This window comes from Crinia signifera, chromosome 1 (assembly GCF_055691185.1).
Source record: "Crinia signifera chromosome 1, ASM5569118v1, whole genome shotgun sequence".
NCBI lineage: Eukaryota > Metazoa > Chordata > Amphibia > Anura > Myobatrachidae > Crinia > Crinia signifera.
In genome coordinates, this window is record NC_139217.1 from 395,806,642 (window position 1) to 395,819,337 (window position 12,696).

Here is a 12,696-nt window from a genome sequence, read left to right on the forward strand (position 1 = left end):
CCCATTGGATTGCTGGTCAGGCAAAAGAACAATATGACGCTGAAGACAGAACCATAAGTGATACAACATGGTTCTTCTCCATAGCAATGGGTCTTCTTCTTCTGCCATCAAAATACTTTTTTTCATCTTCCGCCATTACCAATATTATTTTCAAGTACCCCCAACTGGTCTGCAGAGTACCCCCAGGGGTACTAGTACCCCAGGTTGGGAACCACTGGTCCAGATAATTATTAGTCCTACGTAATAGTCCTACGTAATGATACTCGGGTTGTTACGTCATATACAGAATCCTCCTGAAAAGGTCCGGATAACACATTTAGAGGTCTATTCATGTGCCGCAGCACACTGATTTTGCTCACCAAATGTTGCATGATTTATAGCAGGCTCCACAATGGCTCTTTTCTCAAGATAATCTTCTCTCTGGAAGCTTCAAACATCCCAGAATAAACCATTGATCTCCAAGAGTTCCTTTAGGTTACTGAATGTAACCATGCAGATTATAAAATATTTTTAGTCTACTATTCATCATTTTTGCTACTTTTTCTTTGTTTCCATCTGTCTTGTATTTCTATTAAAATCTGGATTGTGAAATTTTAGTTATTTTATAACCGATCCATTGTGGTAGAAGTAAGTTTTATCTCATTTACACTGCCACCATAACTCGGGTAATTGTGGGGGTATAGCCAGGTTGCAGCTTGTACCCCTTTTCCGATACTGCTTTAAAACCATTCTGATTGGCTGTGTAAACTCAAGGGAGTGTCTGTTGGGTGTCATGCGGGGCAGACTTGGGTTCAATGTAAATGGGTTCAACATGGAAAAACCCAGGGTTAGATCTAAATTGGGTCTGTCCTGGGTTGGAACCATGTCCGAAAACCCAGGCTTTTTCTGGGATTTTGTTCTCAATTGGATTCATTCTGAGATGCTTTGCCATTAGTCTGTTCTTTTTTTGTAGATTTTGCTTTGCTGTCCTAAGAATTTCACACAACATTTTCAAATGTTTGTCCTCTTTCTTACAGGGAGAAGTGAAAAGTAAAGTCTTTGAGCTAAACTACTATGAGGTCAGAAGCTCTGCTGCTATATTTCACAATACTGCAATTAGCTGGGGCTGGATTCCCAGAAGATTCTGAGCCAATCAGTATTTCGCATGGCAACTGTAAGTAAAACATGGTCACTCTTTTTAATGTTAAACATTTGTAATCGCTCAATACAGTATACATCAGATTGGTTTTCGTAATAAGGCTACTAGTGAGTGAACAGTTAAGAAAGACAATATTAAAGTAATTTATGAGCACAATATTACATGACGTGTTCAGTGGAATACAGAGGGTTAAGTCTTAACACCTACTCTAGAATAGATGACATTCCGTTATGGTAATGAAGCTTAACATTCCTTATCTATGTTCTGTGGTGGGTCTATGTTCTATGGAGGTTGTAAACCTGTGCTTGAGTTACAGAGCAAACATACCTATAACTATATGCTTTAAAAATGTTATATATGTATTTATATGAGGTTTTATGGGTGGTCCCTAGGACTATTTATATATAGTCATCATCATACATGTGCATCCCAGATGCTCATATGCCTCTATTTACCATGTAGATGGGTGGTAAAAAACCAAATGACGTAAAAAATAGTATGCATAAGACAGTGTAGAGGACTCATTCAGGAGAACCTGAGACTGGGAATACTTCCTTTGTAATTCGGATAAAAATGATGTCTATAAAAGTAATGTTACGTTTCAGAAATTGTTGAAATGTATTTTATTTACCTAATGTTTTGTATAACTTGTAACAATTTAAAATTAATTTGCATAACGGTGTCAAATTATTTTTAGTAATAGGAAATGTTATCACACAAAGTTGGTCAATTAATAACATTAACTGGATTACATTGAAAATCAGTTTATTGGAGCACCTGCTTTCAACATTTCAAAACCTTATCTAAACTCTAGTCTCACTCATAGGGGAGCAGCATAAGATACTAATTTTGGCACAGGATAAGGCTAAAATATTTGCTTTATATATATAAGAGAAAAGCAGTATTGTAAAAGCCCCAATACACTAATCTGACTTTTCCTAAGGACAAGTCGGACCTGATGTCCCTGGCAGCTTCCTGGGAGGGGTCACACATGATTAGGCACTTGTTGTGCCAAGTTTTGCATATGATAAATCGCAAATTGGGGTGGCGGACATAGAGGCGGCGGGCAGGGGACACCGGTGATCTGGTAATGTATACAGATAGCTGGACAGGGTGAGCAGGGAGCTGCAAGAAAGAAAAAAACACCATACAAATTAATGGGAAGCCACTGATTGGCTGAGAGCTCTCTGTCAATCAGCAATTGGCTGAGAGAGCTCTCAGCCAATCATTGGCTGCCCATTCCTTTGTATTGTTTTTTTTTTTCTTGTAGCTTCCTGCTCCTCCTGCCCAGCTCTCCATTCCCTCGCTGCGACTGGCGTCCCCCACCTGCCGCCTCTGTGTCCATTGCCCCTACTCACCTCTCTGGTCAGCACAGAGCTTCCCCTGCCTGCTGCTTCTCTGTGTCCCCCTTCCGGAGGATGCATGGGACAGTGCATCGGGTCGGACGGGATGTCTACACATGTGATTTGAGCCTATGTCGCTGCCCGATCCATCCGAATCTGATTGGTTGCTCATAGCATCATACGATCTTCGTAAGAACTCTCATCTTAGTAAATAACCCTATGGCTTCTGCTATAGTTACACAGTATGTTGATGTCCTGTATATATCCAAGGCAAAGTTGGACAAACATTTACTAGATAAAAACATCCATGGGTACAATTAAGAAATATATTGTCTGTAAAATATCAGAACCTACCAAATCAGCAATGGATATCTATACCAGGTTGAACTACATGGACGCAAGTCTTTTTTCAGCCTTACCTACTATGTAACTATGTAATAATATATTTCAAAATATACCTGATAACAGTAACAATACACATAACACACAGATGTTCTTATGTAAAAACCTAGACTGGGCCAAGGATGAAAAAGTACATTACACTGTGAGAAATGAGAGATGGATATAAAGGTTCACAGACCAGGTCCTTCTCGTTTCGTCACAGTATGATTGTCTTTATATTACTTATATCAACTTGGTATTATTTGAACCTTTTTTATAGTCTCTTTCCTTGCGCTACAGTATTAGATGCCATGCTTGGCATTTATTCAGTGATCATCAGCTGCTCAACAGAGCAGAGCAGCGGTGATAACAGGCTCTACAGTCTTGCTGTAATTGGGACAGTTGGGAGGTATGTGTTTGTATGTGTATAATACATGTTATTTACATATTATGCATGTATGCAAATGTTCTTTCATGAAACAATACACCTGGGGAGATGTATCTAGCCTTGGATACAGATAAGGTGGCCATACACATTAGAAAGACCGGTCTTACAATCATGATTGTGTCCAATTTCCCTTCAACTCCCCGGCAGTCCTTGGTGGTTTTTGGACACATAATGTACTCACAATCTGTCATACAATCTGTCATACAATCCATCTGCTGCATGATTGTATGATTGAAGCTTCATTTAAATAGGGGACTGGCCTACTAGGATCAAAAGGATAGGAGTACCAAAAATCCATTTTTTTAATTTGCAGGTTGCCAGCAACTATCAGTCTGCTCACATCTGCTGTGTTATGACGTTATTAAATAGCCCGAATGCAGCAATCCTCTGAAAACTATTTTCAGAGTAGTGGCAGAATTGTGCAAAAGGACGCCCACCGCTCTCATCAGCCGCCTGCCAATCTGCCACTTGGATACTTCTGTGGCTCCCAGCATCATCACTGCCACGGGCCACCCGGAAGCTGCACCTCTCTTCTCTGCTAGTCAAGGAGGGAGTGTCACATGCCTCTGGTTGTATGAGCCATCTAAAGACAAGTGGCATGTACTTAAAAGCACATACGGTACTTATGTAATATCTGGACTCCCGTTTTTCTTATGAGACCGCGTCCCCTCGCGGGGCTTGCTGCGCTCACCACGCTTCGGGCACGGTGGCTCGCTGCGCTCGCCACACTATATAAAATCAACTCCATGCGTAGTTGGATAGTAGGGGTATGAAAAAATGGGGTGCATTTAACATGGGAGTCCAGATAATACATAAGTACCGCACATACAATCTGCTCCCAATCGATCTGACATGCAGTACGTCAGATCAGAGGACCAATCCTCCAATCTCCCGGGGCCGGAATTGTATGATTGTGTGCACACAACGATGTGCACACAATCTGCATACAATCCATTTTACAATCCATTGCGATTGTATGATTGGGTGCAATGTCTTTCTGATGTATGGCCACCTTATAAAGTGTAGATAAAGCAACCAATCAGCTTCTAACTGTCATTTCAAAGACAGTTCTCGATAAATGACAGTTAGGAGTTGATTGGAAGTTTTGGGCAACTTTTCTAGTTGTTCATTCTCCAAGGCTTGATACATCACCCCCATAGTAAGTTAAATGGTGACCAAAATAAAGAGAATATATTTTTCACAGTATGGCATTTACTCTGTCCCTGGTTCATTCCAAACTTCATCTAAAGTCCTGTGTCTGTACCGTGGATAATCTCTCGGCATATCTACTGTTAATCTCCCCTAATAACCTTCTTAAGAGCTATAGGCCCATAAGTACATGGCCAGTCCCCTACTTCTCAGTGTTAGCTACCTGTACAATAGATTTAGAGTTACTGAAAAGAGTGCTTCCAACTAGCTTAGCCTGGCTTTGCCTGGATCTCCACATCATTCAGATCTGCATGAAATCAGCACGAATGTCTGACTGTGCAAACTTTATTTTCACACCACTACTAAACTGTAATTGTAATATTAACAATCACAAATTCAATTTCATGTACTGAAATTACTAAAATGGGAAAAATGATCATGCAGACACCAAATGATTATGAAATTATAGAGGCAAAATTAAAAAGCTCAGGCTCATTTCCAATAACATATTAAATTAAAGTTATTACTAATATGCAAGTTGCTTCCATAGCAAGTTTTTTTTTCTTTCTGGCAGCTGTATATCCTGCTTATAAAAATGAGGGTATTCCCACCGTTAGGATTGAGCAAATTGTTAAAGGTTCTGTTTTCAAGAGATTACATCTTAAAAGAATAACAGAAAAGAATATCGGTACTTATGTAGTATCTGGGCTGCCGATTTTTTGATTGTATGCCTTAAGTTAAGGCATACAATCAGATGCGATGCGATATCGCATCGCATCGCATCGCATCCGATATCGGATGCGATGACCCGATTTTTCCATAGGAATCAATGTTAAAATGATTCCTATGGAAAAATGGGTCCTTTTCATACCCCTACTATCCAAGTGGGCATGGAGTTGGATATAAACCTGTGGCGAGCGTAGCGAGCCACCGAGCCCGAAGCGTGGCGAGCGAAGCGAGCCCCGCGAGGGGACGGTATTCGTCCCCTCGCGGGGCTCGCTTCGCTCGCCACGCTTCGGGCTCGGTGGCTCGCTACGCTCGCCACAGGTTTATATCCAACTCCATGCCCACTTGGATAGTAGGGGTATGAAAAGGACCCATTTTTCCCATTGAATTCCATGTTAAAATGGACTCAGTCCATTTTAACATTGATTCCTATGGAAAAATCGGGTCATCGCATCGCATCGCATCGAATCGCATGGTCGCATGCGATGCGATGCGATCTCCCGATCCGACCCGATTTAGAAATCGGCAGCCCAGATACTACATAAGTACCAGAATATCTGTTATATCGGGATGGGGGGGTTACATGATACGGATGACCCGGGGTGGGGATGCCGGTGGTCAGATTACTCCTAACCCTCCACTCCCCACTTAGTGCCTAACCCCATCTCTCATACTCTGCCACCAAAACCTAACCCCCCAAGTTGGCAACCTAACCATACCCCCCCCCATTTGTAAGGTCCTAATCCTCCACACCAGTGCCTAACACCCCCCCCCCCTGCCTCCAGCCTAACCCTAACCTGCCCAAACACTTACGCTCGCCGGCACCGGCATTCCCATTGATGCAGACATATCTATCTCTGTGGGGAAAACAAATGGCTCCAAACCCTTTTTACGTAACATTATACTAGTTCATAGGCGGAACCTGTTACCCTCTTCCTGTCACCCCCTGTTCCTCCCTGTCACACTCTGGTGCTCCCTTCCTGCCTCTCCCTGTCACCCACTTCCATGTTGCATAGTGTGAAGTTGGCTTGGGATGGAGCAGGGAGACCCAATTTATATTTTTGCACCTGGGCCCACAACCCACAAGTTCCGGCACTGTCCAAGTTATAATATGAATAAATATTAATGTGACATGTTATTTCATCTTATGATGGTGTATAATAATAAAAAAAATCATCTTGGATGTTAATTGATAATTGATGAATAGTATTATCACTCCCCTTTAATCTTCTGATAAAAACACATTCAGTTTTTAGATTAGTCCATTTGTAGGATTTGCTTGGTTTTCCTCTTTTTACTTTGCGTCCTATTAATAGCTTTTCTTCAATTACCTTTTCTCTACTGTACCATTCAGTAACTCTGCCATGACCTATTTAAAACTGTAAAAGAAATATACATTTCTGATAATGAGATATGTCCGTGCGTGTCATTTATCAAATGATTAGTTTCAAATTGCAAGCCATACATCTTAAATAATTGTTTTTGGACAAAAATGGGGGAAGGGACATGAAAGTTGATCTTTGGCACCCTTAAGCTCCTTAACATTTTGCTAAAGCCTAGTGAGAGGCCAAGTACCTGAAAGCAGTGACCTTTGAAGTAGCTATTGTTTTCTATAGTTCTGTTTCTTAAATTTCCCATACATTGTTGGTGCCATGAAGAGTGTCTGAATACATGGTGTGTTCTATTCAGCTGGGTGTATTGTGTGACTGCGCCAGCACTTTAAAAGAAATACAAGCTTTATGTCCACTTTGCTGTAGTGTAATGTGTATTTATGTTTGTCTTTCTTTAACAGATACTAAACAGTATCCGGTATTTGTGGGGCACAAACCAGGAAGAAACAACACACAGAGGCACAAAATGGACATCCAGCAGATCATGATAATGAACCGGACATTGTACATAGCTGCTAGGTTGGTGATTTTCTGATGACTCCATAGTGTTTAATTTGAAAACTGTCAATGAGAATATCAGAATGGCCACTTTCAGAAGATTTGTTTACCATTTACATGTAATTTACATTTGATTGACAACTCTGAGGTAAATTGTATTGGAGATGTCGATTTAAAAAGATCTGTGCACGAAAAACAACAGAGATCCAGACACTGAGGGGTAAATTTACTAAGACAGGAATTCTTCTGGGATGTTGCCCATAGCAACCAATCATATTCTATGAAGGTGCTAAATAAATAAGTAGAATTTGATTGGTTGCTATGGGCAACATCCCATCTTCAGTAGAACTCCCATCTTAGTAAATTTACCTCAGAGAATCTCAGATAAAATTTTTGAGTTTTTGGACTATTTGGTTCATCCCCTTATATATGAGAATTTCCTTCTGTCTGTCTAAAAAGATAGCACAATGGATCTATTGAGCAATGAATGTTAAAAGCAAACTATGGAAGCGTAAGGTGTCAGATGTAAGTGCTGATACAATGGCCTCACTGTGTCCCTGGTACAGAGTTAATGTGTAAAAAAATAAACTTCATTTCCTGCTACTAGTGGCGTTTTAGCATTTTCAGTCACTCACTAGAGGTGACTCCTAATGACTTGCTTCTGTGAGGAAATAAACCTCCCCTATTCCTAACAGAGCCACCATTGTGCTGTTTTACTCTGCTGGAATTTGTGGCTGAGATTATTTACTAATAGAGAAGTTCACATCGGTCATGCACATGCCGTCATCTGTTAATGTTCATTTGTTTAGCAGAATGCACAATCTGCATTCAAGTGAGAAATTATAACAATGAAAACAGTTAATAATACAGTACTATGCCTGGAGGTCTTTCATTTACCTTTGCAAGATACAAATGTTATAGTCATGTTGGTGTACTATTTATGTTGGCGTTGCCATTATTAGTCTAAAGCTGTGTACACACGGTGCAATATCACTGGCAATATGGTTGTGTTTGTGCTGCGGCAATAAATTGCTTGGTGTATGCCCCTTTGTTCAGCCCCCTAATGGTTGCTGGATCAGCTGTTTACCTCTGCGACTCCCCTGGTAGAGCCTCCTTTTCATCAGCGAACATCTCTGGTCGCTGATGAAATGAGACACTGAGCAATATATTGCAGAGCAATATATTGCACCGTGTATACACAGCTTAAGGGGGTGTACACATAGGCTCGGGCTGGGCGATTTTGACTAAGCGATTTGGCTTAGTCAAAATCAAGATGAATCTATAATGGTGCAGGATGTGGATCCAACCCACCCTGCAGACTCTTCACCCATTCACAATAACTAACTCTCTATCACTGGGAAGATTGCACAGGCATAGGTGCCATTTTCCCAGCAATTGGCACAATGACAGAGTCTACTGAAGAAATCTGTGTGTGTGTGTGTGTGTGTGGGGGGGGGGGGGGGGGGGTCATGAGGATATGGCACACGTGGGCTTCTCACTTCACAGAGATGAATCCTCCTTTTTATTGATTCACCTCTGCCATCTACAAATGCTGTTTCCAGTTATTTCTCTTAAAAAGTAACAGTTCAATGTAATTTGAGGGAGATAATTTAGTTGATACCTACGTATACATGCACCTTGCAATATTTTCTGGGTTTTTTTCCCAGAACATTTCTGGTATTCATAATGTCTGTCTAAACCATGGGTCCTCAAACTGCGGCCCTCCAGATGTTGTGAAACTACAAATCCCAGCATGCCTTAACACAGTTTTAACACTCCCTTATAGCAAAACTGTGTCAAGGCATGCTGGGATTTGTAGTTTCACAACATCTGGAGGGCCGCAGTTTGAGGACCCATGGACTCTAAACCGACCTTTAGTAAATTTACCACTTGATGTATACCGTTATAAATAGCCCCTTACCATTTTTTACTGTGTCAAGCAGTGAGGCATGTGGTGACTAGATATTGATTAATGTTCACTGAAAGGGACATGCCATATGTGCATTAAAATAGGAGCCCTGATTTCATATGTTAATACTTAAGAAAAAAAACATCTGTATGCCATAACCTGAGGTATGTTACACCATAAAGGGTTGAGGAAGAAGAAATAGGTCCAGTGCCGTGAACACTCACCTTGCCTGAGGGTCATGAATGGATTCCCACTGAGCAGGGGAACACCACTAAGGAATCCATCCACATGATTGTTCATTCAGTATCCGTTACAGCACAGTTCCTGTATACATACGTTATATGGGTGGCCATGGGTCACGAACAGCCAGTGGCATAGAAATAGTCTTCATGAGCAAGACCATGTCATGGTAACAAAAACGTGCAGTGCCGGCCAGTTGTATGAGATGGGTTATTTTTCTTGTCTGTGTAGCAGAGAAGCGGAATTAAAAGCTAGTTTATAACGCACCACAATTTATGGAACTTACTGTTTAGGCAAAACAAAGTCTTTTTGTCTAGAACAAAAAGGTCTGTAGTTAGTAAACCAGTTGGGTCGCATAAGGAATTGAGGTTTCTTAATGTGTTAGCAAACAGAGGTGGGAAGCACAATTATGCCGTTATTAAGTTTCATTGAGACAGGGCCCTGCTTATGTCATGCAATATGTGCGGGAATAAACCGAGCAGAAATAGATTCAGGGCTTCTCAATGGAGCTATATTAATAGGGATTTCTTGGCAGTTTCCGGGAATCCAAGTGAAAAGTCCTATATTGCTGCTTTGTGAGCGACTTCTAATCTGGCTCAGTCAAGCACACTATAAGAACAAGGACCGTAAATCACCACTGGTAAGGCATAGACTGCACAACATGGGGGTCTTCCGCTAATGCTCACTTTGTAGCATTTAGCTACAAACCATCAGCCCCTATGATTGTGTCCATGTTATGTCGGAGCACTGCTCTGCTGTAGTACAAAAGTGGGCACAGCAAATTAACTTGAAAGCTAATGTTATTATTCTTCTAATGACCCAGACTGCGGTTGAGCCATTAAAGTGAACTGCATGATAAACTGAAGCATCCAGCTCCTAGGAAGAAAACAGAAGCTCTTTTCTTTCACAAACCCAGAATGCTCCATATTGCAACATTTGGCAGACAACAAAACCTAATTACAAAAGAATTTAGCCACAAGCGTTAAATAGTTGTTGGAGAACCTCAACTTATTTTGAGTTATTCTGGCATGTGGTTTGATATTTAAATGGGTTTGCTAGTACTGCTCTCAATGTGCTTTTATTAACATTCTTATTACACTTTCTGAAGATTATCCTCTGACATTATAGAAATGAAATTGCTAAGGAAACAGGCACAGATAAGAGAAACGAGCATAAGAGGGGCAGCTCTGCATGTGAGCAGCCGCGAGATGTTGGCTACAAAGTAAAAATAGGAAAAAACATAGTTACAAAAAGTTACATCATTTTTTAAAATTCTAGGCCTTAGGGTGCATACACGCTGGGTGAGATAGTGAATGATATCGCTCATTTTGTGCACATCCCATCGTATGTGCACATACAGACTTGGGAGCTCATTCTGCAGCATGGCCCCCGCCGCCAAAATCCCTAGGTGTGTACGAGCCATATCTTCTAACTGTAGTATTTCACTGAATTAAAATGTGCAGTTTTGCTCACAAACTCTTGATGGTAGATGGGCATTGGCCAAACCAGAACATACTTCCTACATTTTAATAATGTCCTTTGAGACATCCTGGAGAAAAAACAGGTGTGAGATGCAGTGTCAACATCATGGCTCCACCCCAGCTGCTCAATACCATGATTTAAGGCATTGGGATGAGGATGGGTGGAGTTATGACAATGATGCACTTTATTGTGAAACATATAATTTAGACCCTGGATCGGCCACAACCATCAGCAAGTTGGTGGATACTAGAGTTTGATCTACTCTCTTGGGTGTCCAGAAAAGAGGAGACAACTATGGAGAATGATTGATTGGTTCAAATTATCTGGTTGTTTGACCCAAATCATTCGGAGAATGGCCAAGCCGTTCTTAGACTTAGACTGTTGTAAAGCACTTGCAGGAACATATTTCCACATATCCTAGCAATTTGACTGCAACAGAACGTTAATAAGCATCACAACAGATTTTCTATAGCAAAAGCGGGACACATTATAACCTCTACTGATTCTTCAGCCATTAAAGTGCGAGCAAGTAAAAACCTGTCCTACGGCAAGTAAAAACCTGCTACTACACGGCTGCTTCAAAAATACTTCCTATTTAATTCTCATAAAATGTTTTCCATACACACGTTACAAAAATAGTACAGCACGCCCCATTTATTTAGATTTACCACACCATTATCTATATGTTATTTCTGCCATGATTCAATTGTTGTCCTGTACTTCAAATATTATATAATTACATCTTTATTTGAAAATCCCTCCTGTATTTTAAGGATTTACTGTAAATGAAACAACAAATTTAGATCTTAAGGTGCTATCCTATTAGCAGCACTGCTTCACCGACGCTAATAAGTGTGGCCAGGGCTATCCTATTAGTCTCAATGCTGCCTCCTTTAGTCCCAATACCTGCTTAAGGCACGCACGGCCTAATTGCTGATAAGCAGCTGCTGGGTGGGTGAAAATACATGGGACCTGGGACTTGATCCCATGTGTCTTCGCCCAATCGCTGGTCCATTTTTGGCCAATAAAAACAACTCCTAATTAGATACTGTAAACTGACCATTGGTAATATCTGGACGGTTTTAATAGGATAGCACCCTAGGTATCCAGAAACCAGGGGCTCAGCCAGGTAAGGCTATAAAGCCATACTTGTCAGAGACATGACTAAAAACACTTTGGCCCCAGACTAGCGTCAACTAGCTGCCCATGATAGAGAGGTAATTAGAAGTCAGGTGGTGCCATGCATCAGTGCGAGACTTGTTTTTGTTTTTTCCTTTGGTGATATCAAAAAAGTCATTCACCTAAACAATTCAGTAGCCCACGTTAAATACCCCAAGTGTTGCACGTGGTTGAGAAAGTGAGCAATAGAGACCTTTAGTGGCCATTCTGTACAAGTTCATTTAGAAAGTTTCTAGAAGCACTGCTGTAAATATTCTCCTTTTTACATCACCAATCAGATCGATACAGCTCATGTCCTAGATACAGCTTGGCCTTATTACTGGGGAGGAAGGGACCATTGCATAAGTGTGATGCATTCCTTTGTGTTAAATTATTTAATGTCCATGGTATACATTTACAATTATCTTGTGACACACATTTGGCAGTATTCAATGCTCTCAGTTCGCTGTTTATTTTCCCTGCTAGGATCGCTTTTTTTTTTGGTGAGAAGACCAGTCCTCTTGCCAAAAATGATCCTATTTAACTCTCCCGGTTCGCCAAAAAGGAACAATGAGCTTTGCCCGGTTTGCCACATGGTCCTCACCATTGTTTTCTTATGGGAAATTCAGTGTACCTCTCCGTTTGTGTATTCAATGCTAAAATGGTGAATGCTGCTTGCTTTTTATTTTTGTATGCCTCTCTGTTTTGCTCTCTACATCATTTTTAGGTGAACTCAACTTACATACTTCTAAAAAAAAAAAAATTATTGGGATTTTTTGTGTCTACAAGTCTATTTTTTTATTATTTGAAGGATCTATAATATTTTTCAGGCC

At 40.8% G+C, this 12,696-nt stretch overlaps 1 protein-coding gene across 5 annotated transcripts in view; it reads left to right on the forward strand.

Moving 5' to 3' along the window:
* The window catches only part of SEMA6A (semaphorin 6A), a 190,393-nt gene that overhangs the window by 69,940 nt on the left and 107,757 nt on the right, over window positions 1-12,696 (forward strand). For all 5 annotated transcript variants that reach the window (XM_083151614.1, XM_083151615.1, XM_083151611.1 and 2 more), the window contains exons 2-3: window positions 1,017-1,153; window positions 6,978-7,095. In XM_083151614.1, coding sequence (XP_083007740.1) covers window positions 1,054-1,153; window positions 6,978-7,095 — 218 coding nt within the window. In that variant the 5' untranslated portion in view covers window positions 1,017-1,053. The remainder of the gene's footprint in view (window positions 1-1,016; window positions 1,154-6,977; window positions 7,096-12,696) is intronic.